Source organism: Vanessa atalanta, chromosome 14 (genome assembly GCF_905147765.1).
Source record: "Vanessa atalanta chromosome 14, ilVanAtal1.2, whole genome shotgun sequence".
Lineage (NCBI taxonomy): Eukaryota > Metazoa > Arthropoda > Insecta > Lepidoptera > Nymphalidae > Vanessa > Vanessa atalanta.
The window spans coordinates 175,908-194,067 of NC_061884.1; the positions used below are offsets into that span (position 1 = coordinate 175,908).

The 18,160-nt window shown below is 36.8% G+C and overlaps 2 protein-coding genes across 2 annotated transcripts; one reads left to right on the forward strand and one right to left on the reverse strand.

Annotated features, from left to right (window-relative positions):
* Positions 1 to 9,774: 9,774 nt before the first annotated feature.
* LOC125068883 (zinc finger protein 135-like) lies at positions 9,775 to 13,774 on the forward strand. Its single transcript, XM_047678241.1, has 6 exons — positions 9,775 to 10,206; positions 10,484 to 10,700; positions 12,537 to 12,661; positions 12,734 to 12,817; positions 12,994 to 13,286; positions 13,667 to 13,774. The coding sequence occupies exons 1-6, from the start codon at positions 9,936 to 9,938 to the stop codon at positions 13,709 to 13,711; spliced, it is 1,035 nt and encodes a 344-aa protein (XP_047534197.1). The 5' UTR covers positions 9,775 to 9,935; the 3' UTR covers positions 13,712 to 13,774.
* A 2,057-nt stretch (positions 13,775 to 15,831) lies between these two features.
* LOC125068951 (proline-rich protein 12-like) lies at positions 15,832 to 17,910 on the reverse strand. The gene has a single exon (XM_047678357.1). It carries the CDS (start codon positions 17,908 to 17,910, stop codon positions 15,832 to 15,834), a length of 2,079 nt encoding a protein of 692 aa, XP_047534313.1.
* Positions 17,911 to 18,160: the final 250 nt, after the last annotated feature.

An 18,160-nucleotide genomic window follows, 5' to 3' on the forward strand; every position in this document is an offset into this window, starting at 1 on the left:
TCCGGTAACATTTGTTGTATATAATAAACTTGACTATATTATATACATAAGTGACATATGATTAAAGAAGGTCTTATATAATTACTAATCTTATTTTGATTAATTTTCAATATAAATTGTTATCCTGACCTTCATTAGAAAAACCCCACATGAAAATGCGATGTAGAAAACAGGATTATTAGGTAATATGAAAATAAAAGCAGTAATTTTTTAAAAGACTTATATAATATTGGTATTGACTTTAATCGTTCAGTTCACGAATTCATTGAGCTCGTTTTATAAGTCATTATAGGTACATTACCTACTAAAGTTTTGGTCGAGGGTATTGACCACATTTTATACTAATAATAAATTATAATTGCTCTGTTTGAATGTTTAAATTAGTTTATTGAAAAAGATTTAGGTACACATTTACATTACGAAAAGTTTTTGTATAGTAATCTAGAATCATAACTAATAAAACAAACATCATTTTTTTTTCTTCAAAATTTGTTAGGGACGAAACAGTAAAAACAAACAAACAAATTAGGGATAGTAAATATTTACATTTAAAATAAACAAATTGATAATCTCCTTCGTCTATCGAAATTGAGTAAACTAATTATTCGGTGACCGTTTTTTTGCCAAATATTTTCTGGATGATATTTAATTCTTCAAAGGCTGTTTGTAATGAACTCATAATTATTATGCATGAAACAGACTTGCGTAACCCAAAAGTAGCGCAACCGCAGGGCACAGCTAGTGGCTTAAACAGTGATATGAAATAAACCTTATTCCATATAGAGTGCATTGATTTATGTTCAAGGTATATTTATTCTGTCAGTACTTTATAACATTATAACCGATACATATTATTTGATCACTTATAAGATACCTGCGGTGCTATTCTGTGTAAACTCACTTCGTACCTCACTCATTGGATGTTGAAACCCGACTTACGGTGTTATAATTATAATTATTATTGGTCAATGTCTCACTTTATATAAAACACGATCATGTTCTGTGCTGAGTTTCGAATTTGTTCATACAGAATAACTTTATTGCAGCTTGCTGCTAATTATAAGGTCGTTGACTGTCGCTCTAAGCTAGACCAAATGTAGTTATGTAACGTAGTCTATTTTGTTACCATATTTTATCGATATATTATATAGCGATACATTTTGTGTATTTGAACCGAACAGGACTTTAACGCGAGTGGTCGCTACTCTCATTCCTTTTACCTTAAGTGCATTCTTCTGCTTGAAGTTCATATACATTTGCACACTGAAAAAAAACAATATTTGTAAAGATTCTTTCTCGATGTTTCCTAAAAGCTATTCTTTCATAAATTCGCTTGACGAAAAATTGCCCTTCAAACGTTTCTCTTGTTATGAAACATTTCATTTCAGCCTTAGTAAACCAAAATCTTATATTATATCATTATAAAGTTTTTAAAAAAGCACCCACTACGCAAAAAATAATATTTCATAATTGTATAAAATTACAAATGGACCGCAGCTACTCCGTCGATTACTTTCGCGAGAGCGTTATACTCGTTTATTTGCAAGCAAACGCTCACTGTCGTTCATAGCATCTAGATAACGTTATGAATGAGTTTCAATCACTGTCTGTCTGTATATCATAGAGCGGCCGCCCACACTCGCCGCACAACCACTCGTGTTCCCTCGGCAGCTCCCACAGTTCTCCGAGACTCATGTTGAGCTCTCCACACGTAGGGTGAGGGATGTACCGCGCGAAGCAGAGATCTAGAAGATTATTTTCAGCCTCAATAACTCGCAGGATCCGCAGAGCTCGGATGAGCACGTGTGGACGGAGACACACTGGTATGTTCGAAGTTAGCACCATTTTCGTCACTTTCGATAAAGCTATCACTGGCCGGTCGAGGGGTACGGTAGATATTATGCACTTTGCGAAGGTGTCTTCGCTTCTCGCGTAAAGTGTATCCATCGCGCTGCACCGTATATATGACGATTAATGATTATTTTAACCTCTTTTTATAAACAACGATTAGTACGTGTTTATTTATGAATAGCAGTCTTATCTCCTTGTTGATTATTTGTGAGTGCACAATGAAACAAGAGATTAAGAAGTAATTACCTTAATTGTATTTTAATATCCGAAATGAGGTACAACAGCACCATAAGCTTAAGATGTTCATTTTGTAATTATTTAATGAGGACATTAATGCCATTTGCTAATTAAATCTTTACTTAATTTAACTTAATACTCGTTATAAGTAATTCAAAATATAATGGAACTCAATTTTAAATGTAACAGTAGAACTAATTATATTATTTAATGATTTTAAAGTCAATTTAAACTAATATTTCGTAAATATCGACTCAAGTAAGCTAACTACGTATATTGAAATGAGTCGTGTTTTAGATTCGTTTCGTAAAAAATTCATACGAATAAGAAATTTCCGTCAAACAGTACTTTAAAGGGCGTATTTACTTTGGGGCTTATATGGACTAATGGCCCAATGTGTAATATAACCTGCTCTATGTATGTACGTACTACATTCTGTTTTAAATGAACTAATGGAAGAAAATTGAGAAAACCAGTTAATTAACAAACAGATAAAATCATTATTTATTTTTTAAATAAAGGGACTTTTCAAGGACTCGTTGACTTTTTAGACTTGTTCGTTTAAATAAACAAATATCCACAGACGAGTTGTCTGTCCACTTGATGCATTTTGTATTGTAATGGAATATATCCAGAATTTATTTGCATGTTTTTATTTTCGAACCGTATCACAATAGAAAATATGGCAGTAGGTCGTATCGCCAATCTCTAGCATGTGTACTTATGATCTTCTTTAAAATGTTACATCAAGTTTTCATTCACAAATGCGACGACTAAGATTACATTTGTAACGAGTGTTTTATGTGTCTGATACTTAATATCAGTGAAAAGAAACTCACAAAAAAAATCGTTAATTGTAAGTAATCGTAATGTGAGATTTTAACGGAGTCAAGCAATTTTTTAAAATTATAAATGATAAAGTCTATTGTTGTTAGATCTCGATTTGAGCAGTGATTGGCTTCGTGACTTTAAAGAGATTGCGGATTCGAAGCCCGGGAAAGCATAGCTGAATATGTAGATGCTTAATTTGTTTACAATTCATCTTTTGCTTAGTGGTGATGGAAAACATGGTATACATGTACATCATCAAAGGAGTAAGGATAGAAGCCTGTTTTAAATACAAATATTATCTAAGAGTTTGTAATTGAAACAAGTTAACCGGCGATAATAATATCTTGTAAATCGTAAGCACGTGTGGCCCACATCCAATCAGTAACCGGCTCGGTACCGGCTATAATTACATTTAGTATTGGAGCGCTTTCGTAATACTTTTCAAATACATATTATACGAGTTTTTCGAGAAAATTGTTACTTATAAAGGCGGAGATGAATGTTTGTCATGCTTTTGTTACATTAATTTATATTTTATATTAAATCGAAAATAAATCTTTTAATTACCTGTTATAATAAAAATGAGGATCGTCAAATTTTAATAGAGTTAAAGGGGGTGATATCATATCTCGTGACTGTAGCCTAATTGACAGGATCTCGGACACAAGCAAACATTTTAAGCGTGTCCAAAAAAAAATATGTCACAGAATAGAGATAACTTTTAATAATTTAATAAAATAAATACGAATTTAATGATTATAACAATTACTACGCTTGAAATATTGTATCATTCTCTTAGTCAGCCTCGATAAGTTTAATTTAGTAGGACAATATTTGTATAGCCTTTTCCAACCACAGGAGGAGTCAGTAATTAACAACTTGGACATTAAATTGACATGATATGCCTATATAAACTCAAAACTCAAATTCTTCTATTCAATAAAGAAGCATTACACTTACTTATTGATTGTCATATTAAACACTACCACCGTTTCGGAAAAGAAAATACCCTGACTTGAGAAGAAGCGGCGAAAGAAACTCAGCGGGCCTTTTTTGTCAATTTTATTATTTTCATTTATTCAATAAGAAAAGACATAGCCAGGAGGCGTTCGTTTCATTCCCATATCAATCATAAACTCGCTGGTATAATGAATGACTTTTCGCACACAAGCGTTCCATAACATTTATTTTTTAAAATTTGGGGCAACAGAGGCATTTTGAACGTTTTCTTGGATCCTGTTGTAGAACCATACACATTGCCCCAAAAAAGAGTTACGGACTATAGAGTCCGGTGTAACTCCTGTTACTCGACTGCCTATGCAGTTACAGGTTTGTGTTTGTTCCTTGTACCAATGCTATGAGTATCACATTTTCTCATAAAATCATTAATATTTTTCGGTACATACAAAACATTACAGAATATATATTGAGAAGCAACAGTCAATATCTTGATTGCTTTAAATTTATACCTTAATTATTCTTTAACTCGCGCGAATAGCCCTCTTGAAAAGCTATTAGCAAATCGCATGAAATATGCAAGTCTAGTTTGTTTTTGTTTATTTATTTATTATTAAATTTGTTTTGTCTATTTTTAATAGGGTTTTGTCAATCATCGAGAGTTGAAATATTTGTTTTAGTGACAATTTTTGTTTGGACCTAGTACTAAAGATATATTAAAAATCTTGCCAATTAACTCAAATTTCCATTTCAAATGTAAATATCGCTTCTGTCAAGTGTATACAGTACCTATCGCAGGGATATTTATAATAAAAAATATTAAATATGTTACGTCATTTTAATAATAATGATGTTTTACAATAAATAAACTTAGCGCTATGTTAATAATACTCGTAAGTCAATAGCAATTAGGCAATTTGTACACATGTTCGTCATTTATATCTAGGACTTAACTACCAGCTTAATTCAACCAGATCACATCAATATGCTTTTTATCAATTCTAATATTATTTAACAAACGTTTCACCATCATCCTCTTAAATAAGCTTAACATTACTTTAGACGAGGTAGCGATACCGCATAAATGCAATTTGAAAATCGCTCTGATACCTAAGCGCTGACTTTGCGTTATTTTCATGGTAGAATTTATTAGTACTGAAAGATGCTGATGATCTTCTCGTTACGATAAGATCAATATAAGATACGTGATTTTACTCTTAAAATTTAAAACAAAGGTAATAGCAGTCAGCGTTCTAATTCAGTTACAGCTATACATTTATAGGCGTAACTACTGGAAATGGTCTAGCGGCCTGTCGATCGGGGGTTGAAGCCCAAGTGGTATGTGGTTATGAAACTGCTGTTGCTCGCTATCATCAGAGTTTCTACCTTCAGCGCCCTGGTGCGGCAAGCCGTATTCTTGACCTAAGTTTGCTATATTGTGTCCAAAATCCTGTGCATGTTGTGCAAAATCTTGGCCGTTATGCGCGAACTCTTGTTGATGCTGTGTGAAGTCATGTCCATGCTGTGGGTACTCCTGAGCGTGTTGTGCAAAATCTTGGTCTTGTTGGGAATATTCATTTGGCTGACCATACTCCTGGCCCAGTTGCTGAGGTACGCCGTACTCTTGGGATGGTTGATGTTGATTATTTAAGCTCTGTTCGTATTGCGCCTGTTCGATCTGTTGCTGAATGTGGTGTTGCAGTTGATGTTGGTAGTCATTGTAATTATTATCGGTATGATGCTCGTATACTTGAGTGCCTTGTTCCTGGGTAAAATGGTGAGTTTGTTGTGGGAAATGTCCTTCATGAGATGTACTCAAATCATGAGGTTGCGTTGGTACTGGTGACCATCCATCATGATCTAATGGAATGGATGATTGGGTTGGTTGTAAAGGTATGGGTGATTGAGGTACAACCTGCGAAGGATGTAAATGAAAACCAGGCTGGGGTAGCGTTTCTTGGCTAGGATGTAAATGGAAATTAGGTTGGGGTAGGGTTTCCTGAGTGGGCTGTAAGTGGAAGCCAGGTTGTGGCAATATTTCTTGGCCAGGCTGTAAGTGATACCCAGGTTGAGCAAGAGTCTCTTGAGTGGGGTGTAAATGAAATTCTGGTTGATGTAAAGTTTCTTCAGTAGGATGTAAATGGAAGCCAGATTGCTGCAAAACTTCATGATTCGAATGTAAATGAACAGAAGGTTGTGGCGCCACTTGACTTGGATGTAACAATCCGTGTTGTTCTATAACACCATGCTGACCTGCTGCTTGGTGAATAAAATGATATGGATTAAACTGTGGACGCTGAAGCAGTACTTGTGAAATAGAGTGTATACCAGGGGATGAGGGCCCCACGGGGACGAGAGGGGCTTGATAACTATTAATTAAAGGATATCTTGGATAAGTCGCAAATAAAGAAGTCTGAACGGCACCGCCAGGGCGAATGACATATGGAAACGGTTGACTTAAAGGCAAAACTGGCGAGGGTAAAACTGGAGCTGGTGCTAATGGTACAGAAGCAGCTGGTAGTAGAGGTCTGAGATGTAAATGATTTTGTGGAAAAACTGGAACAGGTGGTGCAGGTACAGGAAGTGGGTGCGGTATTGGTGCTGGGTGAGCAACAGCAACCGGTGGTTGAGGCGCAGGTATTATAGGAGCCGCAGGAGCCACGTGCGTTGTAGGAATTGGGGCAGCATGTACCACAGGTATAATGGGTCTAGGAGACACGTGATGGTGGTGATGATGATAATGATGGTCTGGTTTTGCTAAAAATTTAGTATGAGGGAACTTAAGTCCATAATGTGGATGCGGTAAACCGGGTACTTTGTGTCCCACAGGCACAGGGTAATGAGGTTGGGGAATGGGGATCTTGACAGCAGCTACGGCAGCTGTCGGAGGGTAATTAACCACTAACGGTTTGAGCACAGAGTGTGTTACATGAGGTATGTCGTGGCCGAGTTTAAATGGCGGTACAGCAGATAGGATGCCACGCTTATGATGTCTTCCTTTCCCAGCTATTCTTCCTATTAACTTTGCTTTGGCAGCTTTAATATGAGCGACGTCTGCAGTTGCTGCGTACACGCAAGCACAAAACACCAACGCGATCTGAAACACATGCACTAACTTTGTTCACTCGATCTTAAAATTATTAAGTACTACGTTTTAATGATCTTCTTTATGTGTTTAACATAAGGTATTTACGTATGCCCTAACATTATTTATTAAAACAATTATTAGAAATATTCTACATTATAACGCCTACGCTCTTTTCCACCCAATACATTTGCACCAAGTGCCACTACGGATCACTACCACATTCTCACTATATCACTGTATTTCCACTGCGTATCCAGGAATACTTACTATTGAAAACTTCATGGCGTGCGGTCGCCTGGTCGGCGCGACAATCGTTCAAAAACCAGTGATCTTTTCATTTGCAACCCATACTTATAACTTAAAATACAAACGATTAGTATGTAGCCAACGTCCAAGTTTCACTCGTTGTATCCGGACGTTACATGCTGGCTCCTTGCGGCTTTCAACAGTTCCTAATCGAACCATCGGAACTGAATGGCCGAATTTCCGACATTCGAAATTATACTCTATATCGTGCCTAGAAAGTTTACTTTGGAAAGTTTTCATTTTCTAAAACGATCACGTAGGGCGCTGTCGTCATTCTTGTAACATGGTTGTATGAACGCATACCAATCGATTAAGAAACGTAATCGAGAGAAAATTGTACCAGTTCACGCAGGGCTGGATTCAATACATGTTTTATGTATTTATATTTATTAATCATTTTCAATAGTATCCGAATTATTATAATTTAACCAATTATAAATTAGCTTAAACCTACAGGAACTACAGAAGTCGCGGATTAATATGGTCTTTATAAGCGTTGCCATAAAATTCATAATTGTTATTTAATAATGTTGTAGTTTAAGTATGGTGAGAGAATAGGAAACGGGTACTTTCAAACTATAGGTGGAACTTTTGCAAATTGCCTTTCTTGGTACTTTAAGTGTGACTTTGTTTTAAACCTAATTTTAGTGTATGAAGTTTTAGTGTGATTACAAAAGAGATAAAAAAAATCTTTGCCTCTATTTGCTATATAGAAATATTACAAAAATATTTACTATTAATGCCTTTTTTATTAATTGTTAAAATCAGTAGTCTTACGTCACTTGTTAATATTCGATAAATTATATATAAATTGTAAGGAAAACTTATACTGTATTTGTTTTGCTTACAATATAACATCAAATTTACAATAAATATGTATATATAATAGCACACGAATAAATAAAATTATAATAATACGCCTCACCTTAGACCTTAAATTTATCAAATATATTAAAAGTGTTAAAATATACTTAGGTAGTAAGTATTCAACAATAGTAAAGTAGCTCCGTCCCTGTACGGGCAGGACATTGTTATGCGCACACACGCAGTCGGTTACCAAATATTCAAACATCACTTTCCTTGGCTCTCGCTATCACTCTGCTTACAACGTTAATTGAATCGTATCTAGTTTAATGTACTATTCCTGTGTAATCTTATTGTGTAATAATGCTAAGGCACAACACGGCGCTTAAAGTGCAGGAATTACGACCAACTTATACAAAGATGACCACTTATTGTATTAAAACTTAAAGTATTGGTAAGTTTTCTATTATTGTTTTTTCGTGTTCAGTCAAAAAAAGATTCGACTCCATCGATACGGATATCATATGAACGTTACATACACGAGGGTAGGTCATTCACTACAATTTTATTTTTATGTTTATTTCACGGGTGTTAGTCGAGGACCAATGGTTAGAACGCGTGCATCTTAACCGATGATTGCGGGTTCAAACCCAGGCAAGCAAGCACGAATTTAGCATGTGTTTAATTCGAGTTTAGAATTCATCTTGTAATCGGAGCTGTAGGAAACCTGCATGTGTTTAATGTCATTGAAATTCTTAGATTCTCCTCAAGGGGAAGGGAGGCCTCAGCCCAGCACATTGACAGGTCTACTTTATTATTTTATAACCAAAATTCTGCCCGGGTGGTTTTGTGCTCTTTATGAGAAAATATACATAGTAAAATATTTGTAAAATAGTTCTCGACTCAATCAAATAAGCCCCTCGTTCATACTAGATAAGTGTTTAAAATACATGTATTATTTAAAATAAATAAAATAAATTCGTGATCAATTATACCCTTTTCACACAAAAAACCGTTTTTTAATACATCCTTTATATATATATGAAATTAAAGTTTACTAAGCGGTATTTTTTTCATCCCAATAAAAGAAATAAATCTATATTTAAAGTTAAATAAAAAAATGTACCAATTTGTTACTGCAAATAAATTAGTAGCACATATCAATTAGTGCCACTAATCAAATTAATTATCAAAATGTAAAGCAGTCGCAATATTTACTTCTATCTGTTAATAAGTGAACTGGTTGGACATTGTATACTAAGAAAATTAGCTAAAACACTTTAACTCATTTAGTACATTTAATTTATATTTATTTTTACAAAGGTGCTATTAATAAAATACATAAAAAATCCTTTTATTAAATAAATATTTCTTTCTGGCTCTCTCCCATCTTCGCGTTTGGACTCTGCTCATTTATCGTCAGGCACAGTGAAGTCGTTTACCAATAAAATAAAACCTTCCTTTAAAGCATAATTTATTTGTAACATTATTATAATAATGTCTTAATTCACAATATTATTTGGTATCATTCCTAGTCCAACATAAAGATATATAATATATTGTTGGATATCAAACTACTTTTACTAAAATTGTTATTTTTTAAATGACCCTAAGGGTTCGAAGTGACGTGCGTGGATTGACATAATTGTCAAATTCAAATGTCAATGTCAAATGTCATTTAATGAATATGATACAAAAACCCGTTGTATGTACGTCGTACAATAAATCTACTGGAATTTAAATCTACTTCCTATATTTTACATTAATGTTGTCAAATAAAGTTACTATTGTATTATATATAATGGTATAAATTCATATTGAAAACATAAAGGAATGATATAGTAATTTACACAAAAGAAACATGGACAGTGCTCCCAATATTATAGGCAATAATGTTTGCCGCATTTGTTTTCAAATACAATACAATACAATATCATTATACAGCGATAAAGATGGATCCTCTCCTTACGAAAAACTCGTAAATAATACAAAACTAAACATAGCTATTAATGACGGGGGACCGAATGTAATATGCGGTCAATGTTTTATTGAAATGAACATTTTTATGGAGTTTCTAACCAAATGTGAGAGAGCAAACAAATTATTATTACAATACAAGGAGAATAATTCTGGTGTGTATTTTTATAAAAAAATATAAGACCACAATTAAGTATATGATACATAAGTAGGTACCTAATACCAACCATTAATATGGTTTTGTACATATAAACAAAATGTTAAATGTATCATAATTTTCAGTTATATTTTCTGTTTTAAATGTAGTTTTAATTATTGAAAGTATTTAATTGATATTTTAAATTAACCAAATTAAAAACTAACAACATTTTTATATTAGACAAATCATATAAGCTGTTTGTAAAACTAAATTGCTTTTGATTCTCATTCCAGTTGATGATGCTGAGTATGTCTATGAAGGTCAAGAAAAACTATTCGAAAATGACTGCACTGAAGAAAGAGTTGTCAGTGATAATAAAACAAGTGAAAGCTCAGAATCGAATACTCCAATCTCTACAATTAAGGACAACGCTACACAGAGTATGATAAAACATTGTTGTCAATATTGCTCCAAAGTATTTACCAGGAAGTTTAATTTAAAATTACATCTGTAAGTTGCCCATACTTACTTTTATTAGTTACTTTTTATTAGTACTTATTTAGAAGTGATCTTCCATCTTATACTTTTTATATGAAATAGGTAGGTGGATGGGCAAATGTTAAGTGGTCACCACTGCCTATAGGAATAAGTACACCACCAACCTTAGGAGTTAGGATGTATGTCCCTTGTGTCTGTTATTACACTGGCTCACTCACCCTTTAAACCAGAACACAACAATACTAAGTATTGCGGCTTGTCAGTAGAATATATGATGAGTCCCTATCCAGAGGAGCTTGCACAAAACACTACTAAGAAAATGTTACATTAGAAGTATAAACTATTTCTCCATCACTAACAGTTTTATATAATATCATACATTCCTTATGACTATAAATACAAAAAATGCAATGTACTAAAAATCTTCAATTTGGAAAGCAGCACTACACAGCATTCCCGTAGTAAACAGGTAAAGAGTGGGTGATAACTGGTCAAAATGGCCTGCACAAAGTACTAATGAAAAATAATTACTGAATTGTTTGTACTTGCTTTAAGATATTATACTAACATATCTATCATTATCTATCAGGTACTTTGATTGGAATGTGGTTTGATTGAAATAGATAAAAAAAAAACAGGTTAAAAATCTTTAGATAGAACTGGCTGCTAATGACAATTTTTTTAAATATTTATATGATCACTTATATTTTAAACAACAATATAAGTAACAGTAAATTTAAGGGATGTGCTTACTTATAAATTATTTTTCTAATTCCTATAAATATTATATTTCTATTAATTTCCTCTCATATGGCATTATTGACTGGATATTACACTTACAAGGCTGCAATTTACTTATATACCAAACATACATAAGCATAAAACCAGCATAACTGAGGCAGTTAACATATTTGATAAAATAAAAGTTAAAAATACATTCAATACATGTTTTATTTTTTATGTATTGAATAAGGCTGACCAACGAGAGTAAATACACAATCTTTATTACAAAAATAACATTTAATAATTTCTTTTTTGTATAATACTATAATTTAAATACATGCATACACTTTGCTCAAATGATATTAGAAGAAATCAAAAAAGTCTAAATGTAACAGAACAAATGTACAAACAGTAGGTGATTTCTTTACAATATTTAAAAAATATGTACTTTGTATTTGTTATATGTATATCAGGATTCTTGAGAAAGATATACATAAACTTGAAAAAAAGAATAAAGCAAACAAGATAAAGAATTGTTACCAATCATTAATATTACAAGAAAAAATAAAGTGTATTTTATTGTGGTTGTCTATGACATACTTTGTAATGAGATTTTAGTCAGGCTCTGCTGTCGCTGGCTCAGTTTGAATATTAATCAACACTTCTCTCGTACAAGCATTTTTGTAGAGTATAGTATAATTGGGGGTAGGGTTTTGTGCAAGCTCTGGTAGGTTACACTAACCCCTTAATGTCTGGCCCATTGATCCGTCTGCCGACGTATACTGAGCCGAGGTGGTCCAGTGGTCGGAACGCGTGCATCTTAACCGATGATTGCGGCTAACAACCCAGGCGAGCACCATTGAATTTTCATGTGTTAATAATTCCATCTCGTACACTTTGGCGAAGGAAAACATCGTGGTAAACCTGTGTGCGTGTCTAATATCAACGGAATTCTGCCACATGTTGGATACATGTGGCAGAATTCCAACCCGCACTGGAGCAGCGGGATAGAATGAGCTCCAAACGTTCCCCTCCAAGGGGAAAAAAAGCCCAGCCTTTACAGGCTGCAACTTCACTACATTCTATAAATGAGAAACATCCCATCAGTGAGTGGTCCCGTTGCAGCGCGCGCCACAGCGGCGCCGCGCCGCGCCCGCGCCCCCGCCCGCGCCGCGCCTGCCCCGCGCCCGCCTGCGGGAAGAGCTTCACGTCGCTCACCAACCTCAACACGCACATCAGGAGGCATAACGGTGATGTAACGGCGGCGAGCGTTTGCCTCGTGGAGTGCCTAGGTCATTGTTAATAAAAATATTGCATTGCAGGCGAGAGACCTTACGAGTGCCCGGAGTGTGGAAAGGCCTTCAGAAGTTCAACGACGCTGAACGATCACAAGAGAATTCATACAGGTGATGATTATATGTTATATAACATCCGTAGCAGCGGTATCCTCTGCAGTTTGCACCTTATTGTACATATTTATAAGTTTTGTACTTTGCTCGTACTTTTAATCGAAATCGAAATTGCTGAAAAATGCTGACTCATCAATACAATTAAAACGACCGTTTGCCACAATATGTCCAAGGAGTGAAACCCTACATGTGTCCGACGTGCGGCAAGCGGTTCACGACCAACAAGCTGTCCGTGCACATGCGCACGCACGCGCCGCGCCCGCACGCGTGCGGCGCGTGCCCGCGCCGGTTTGTGGAGGCGCGCGCGCTGCGCGAGCACGCGGCGCGGGAGCACGCGGGGGGCGCGGCGGGGGGCGGGCCGGGGCTCGCAGCGGCGCCGGCGCGCGAGCACGCGTGTGCGCTGTGCAGCGCGCGGTACAACCACAAGCAGTCGCTCAACAAGCACCTGAGGAAGCGACACGGAGTGGTAAAGGCTCATTGATTACTTTCATAGTGTGGTCAGATTGCGGGCGGGTCGGGGTGGCGGGGCGACGTTTAGTGTTAGGATGTCTTAGAACGTTTTATTTATTTATAAAAATGGGCAACGACCGAGTGGTATTCCACTTGCCGCTATGGCCGCCCCGAAGGATGTCTGCCCTCCCGCAATCATCGGTTAAGATGCACGCGTTCTAACCGCTGGGCCATCTCGGCTCTATTTGTTTATGTCTATATTTTTTTGTATTTGTGACAACTCTTTGCATCAAACAATTAACAAATGTTAAACTAAATATTATGCACTTGTAAGAATTTTTTGATTCGCTTCGTGGTTTTGTTTTGAGCGCACTGTAATGGTGAAATTATTTTCAGAAAACTTCTGCAGTTGTCACGAAGCAGCAGACCGGCTTTAGTTAGAAGACTGACTTCGCCCGTTTTATAATTTTGTAATTATTGCTGATAGTGTTTGTTCTAGTCAGATACCAAATAAAGTGCTTTAAATATATTATGTTTTTAATAATTTTACGACATTCATATACAATAATGTGTCTATCACGAATATATTAAGGAATAAATTAGTGTTTGCCAAAACATTCAGTGAATTTACTCCATTATTAAGTGTGTGTTATGTTTTGTAAAAAACCTTTTTTGGTGGATTTTCGCGTTGCTCACGAATTTTGAACGCTAGTCACCAAATCTTAAGCGTTCTCGAAGTCATTAGGTTTCATACACCAAATGCGCACCTATTTCAGTTTGCGTTGAATCGTGCAGATCTTTAACATAAAAAAAAAAACCATGAATCATATATTGATAGATAGGTAGTCCCCGAGCATGTGATAACAAAATGCTTTATTTGCCTTTTGCAACAATCAACCGACTCTTTGATTTCGCTTATGATTTATTTTTTCTTGATTCGATGTTGTTAACGTCACAACTTTATTATTAATTATTTTTAGGTACTCCTTGTACTCAATGTCTTGTTGGAAAAATTAAATTGGCGAAAAATTAAATCTGCGGTCAAGGTCTGTGGCGAATTGATGGTCAATCGACGCGCTTTGTTCAATACTTTGACAGAATAATCGGTCTAATGGCCGGTGAAATAAAGACTATATTGTTATAATAGATGTTTCAACTTCATTACGTGTGACCTATGTTAGCGTGAGGTTAAATCGAAAGTGACAGGACAGTGACACAGTCAAATTGAGACTTGCGGTTTTTCAGTAATTTTAAATATATACTTGAAAAAAATGCAATAATATATAAATTAGAAAGTTATGAATTTAAAAATAGAATATATATACAATATGAATCAGAATAAGAACTAAATATAATTTTAACGAAACGAGAGACATCTCAACGGCTTGGACGCATCCTAAAGTTTTACGTATAGTTTACCAAATATGTCGTCTGTGTCACGGCAATTATGTTTGAAAACAGTCTCTCTATATTTTTGGATTCTTTTTACAAATCAAATTTCATCCTTATAAGCAACAATTACATTCCTTTTGTAATTTAATATTACAGATAACGCGATCCAGATTTACACAATTAATATAAAATCACTAATGTTGACACTAAAGTAAATCTCTTCTTGATTAAGTAAAGCAAGTTAAGACTAATCGTTCTGTAGCTTACCCAACTTAGCAATCGAAACAGATTTGCTCAACATCGACATTTCATACAATACTTGTCTCGTTCTCGTTGGGTCGGCAGCTTATAATGGCTTTCTGGACTTTTCTATGCAGTCAATGTTTCCTTGACTATTAAATATTTTGATTGTAATGATAATGAACAATCATGTCTTATTCAATTCGATGTTTTTAATGTAGTTTAATGTTGATCAATCGTTGTATGAACGTTAATGAGTTGCACGTTTGTAACGAAATGTTTCGTAACGACTAGTTTGTAATACAAATAAAAAAATCTTATATTCAAATAAAGCTTATTGTTGTTTTTTGTTGTTTAATAATTATTTGGATAAAATAAATCTGATGGAATTATTTGACATCTTTTAAATTAGATTCTTTTGAGATTCTTAAGACTTTATAAAAGAGAAATGTCTCAGAGCGCAGCATCTTTGTCATCAAAGTGACCGCCTCGTCCTCTCGCAGAAGTGGGTCGCAGTGGCAACGACCCGCAATCAATTCGTTTTCTATTTCATCTCGCGGACCTTCACCCACAAAAGTGGCTGACGTCGCCGTCGCCTTGAGGAAATCAAATTTCACGCCCCAGCAATCGATTCGATGCCACTACAATACTAATAATGAAATATATTTGACGAAACGATTTATTAAGAAACTTAATATACAATTTGCTTACGCTAAGTATAAAAATAATAAGACAGTAAAAATTACACGCGTATAGGCTTAACTAGAACATCACAGGTCGCAATATTGATTTCGATGAATGATACAATCCAGGAACTCTTCGAGTAATGGAGACTTTGTCTCTTGATTTCGAAAGATTTACGTTCGATACTCGTATTATAATAAATAACTATAATTATGGCGGGTGCTCGCAGGCGAAACGTTAGCGGGTCAGGCTTTGTTGATCTTTTTAGTTTTCCTCTTCACGGTTGAGACGAGAGGCCGGGGGTCATCGACTTGGACGTTAGTGGCATGCACGTAGTTGTTCTGGTAGCCTGTCTCTCGTACTCGGGCGTTAGGGCTTAGTTTATCTGTTCGTTCGGTATCATCGGTTCGCTCATTTTCACCCTCTCGTTCGTTTTCCTTGTAAGAACGTTCGCTTTCGTCAGCTCTCTCCGAATCGTCCGCTCGTTCATCGTCATTCGCGTGTTCCCTGTCGTAGCTTTTGTCATTGCTCTTGATTCTTTCCGGATCATCACGAAGTCTTTCGTGATCATCCAAGAAATGATTATCCTCATTTTTTCCCTCTTCTAAACGTGCCACATCAGCGTCTTTAGTTGGTGGTGGAATAGTCAATCCACGATAAAAATCCTCCTCATCCGATATGGGCAATTTGTTGCCATAATAATCATAATCTCCGGCGGTGTAAGCTTCGTGTGTCGATCTAGTTTTTCGTTTTGGCTTACGACGGCGCTTGCGCTTAGGTTTTTCTGTTTGAGGGACGGTATCACTATTATCAGTCTCCGAGTCAGACGGGTATTGTTGCTCTTCTGATCCCTGAACTTCTTCTGATTCTTCCGCATCTTCATCCCTATCTGGTCGTTCAGGTCGCTCACGGTGAAGTTTCTTCGGGTTCTTCTCTTTGTATATGGGTGGAACTCGAACAGTAACAGTATCGATCTGATTTGGGTTGTGCTCTGTAGGGGGAAGTACACGTGGTTTCAGTCGTCTTCGTGGATTTTGTGTTGTTGTAGTTACTTCGTCTTCTTCCTCTTCTTCTTCTTCTTCTTCTGGTAACGGTAAGGGAATTCGGTTAGAGTTTGGCTTCGTCTTTTGGATGTACTGAAGTTTTTCGTCGTTTTGGTGTCGAAATTGATTGACCAAATCACGATCGCCAAAATGCACATTCCGATAATCATTCGCTGGCAGCTTCTTTTTTGGTTTCTTTTGTTTCTGTTCCCAGAAACGGTCTACTGCGTTTCCAAATTCTCGAACAGCTTTAGCACGATCGCGGGACTCTTCCACATACTCATAATCGTCATCTTGATTCTGCTGAGGTTGTTCCTCTTCGTCATATACTAAATAATCTTCTTGAGCTTGGTTCTGATTTAAGTTTCGGGCATCTACAGCATGAACTTTTTGTGGTACTCCGTTTCGCACCACGAATGCATCTAAGTAGACACGCGGCGTGCGCGGTGATTCCAGAGGCAGTTGTGCTGCTCGGGGCTGGATTGCCACGGGTACAATTTGTTCTTGTTCTGCTTGTTCCTCTTCAGCAGCTTGAGCAGGAGCAGGTGTCGCTTGCGCTCTATTAAAGTTAAAGTCCAAACGAAAGTTAGACGTAATTGTTTCAAGGTTAGAATCAGCCTTCGGTGGCGGAGGTGGTGGTGGAGGAGGTGCACAAGGTGATGGAGTTGTAGGATTAGCACGAGGTCTTGCACATGGTGGTGGTGGCGGCGGCGCTGTTGGTCGCGGTTTCGGTGTTGGCTTCGGTTTAGGTCTTGGGTTAGCTCTTGGCCTTGGACACGGAGGCTGTGTAGGTTTCGGTGGAGCTGGTGGTGGTGGTGCTTGTGCCCTACAAGGCAAAGGTGCAGCAGCTCGAGGTGCGCCACAAGGTGGTGTTGCCGGTGCTGGGGCGGGAGCCGGAGCTGCAGCTAGTATAGGTACCACTGCAACTGGAACACCTTGCAAAGGCGTGTCTATACCGGGTACTGGTGCAAGTGGCGGCGGAAACGCTACTTGAGGAGGTTTCCGAGCTACACTATATCCCAGGACATCAGCTAGACCTCTAAATACGACATCTCCAAAGGTACGTTTTTTACGCACAACCGGTTCGTGATCGTCGTCTGAGTCTGTAACAGTGTCATTAGCGGCTAAGGCGAAGTCGTTGGCTTCCGCGATAGTCTCCTTAGCGGCGTCTGCGATAGTAATCGTTTGATTGGCAGTGTCAGCGATGACGAAGACATCGGCACCTCGCGTGAGTGTAGAGACCGCCAGTAGCGGCAGTAGCAGCAGCAGCACGCGCGGCATGGCGCGGGCTAGTGTCGCGCGGGACAGCGAGCGCGCACTTTTGTCGCTGCAGGAGTTGCCCAAGTCCGTCACGCCTCGCTGAACTCACCCTACCTCTTTCGTATTCGCTAAATTCTCATAGCCAATCCTTATTAGGTCGTTAACGTTAAGCAAAGTATGAGCAATGCCATTAATACAATAGATCAATTCGCTATTTAAATTTATTTATCATTAGGCGATAAGTAACGACCGCCGCTGATTAAAAATGCGT

Coding starts and splice junctions, on each gene's coding strand:
- LOC125068883 (XM_047678241.1), top strand. CDS start 9,936: ATGGACAGTGCTCCCAATATTATAGGCAATAATGTTTGCCGCATTTGT. Junction 10,701..12,536: donor TTTAATTTAAAATTACATCT/GTAAGTTGCCCA, acceptor GTCCCGTTGCAG/CGCGCGCCACAGCGGCGCCG. Junction 13,287..13,666: donor TGAGGAAGCGACACGGAGTG/GTAAAGGCTCAT, acceptor AATTATTTTCAG/AAAACTTCTGCAGTTGTCAC.
- LOC125068951 (XM_047678357.1), bottom strand. CDS start 17,910: ATGCCGCGCGTGCTGCTGCTGCTACTGCCGCTACTGGCGGTCTCTACA.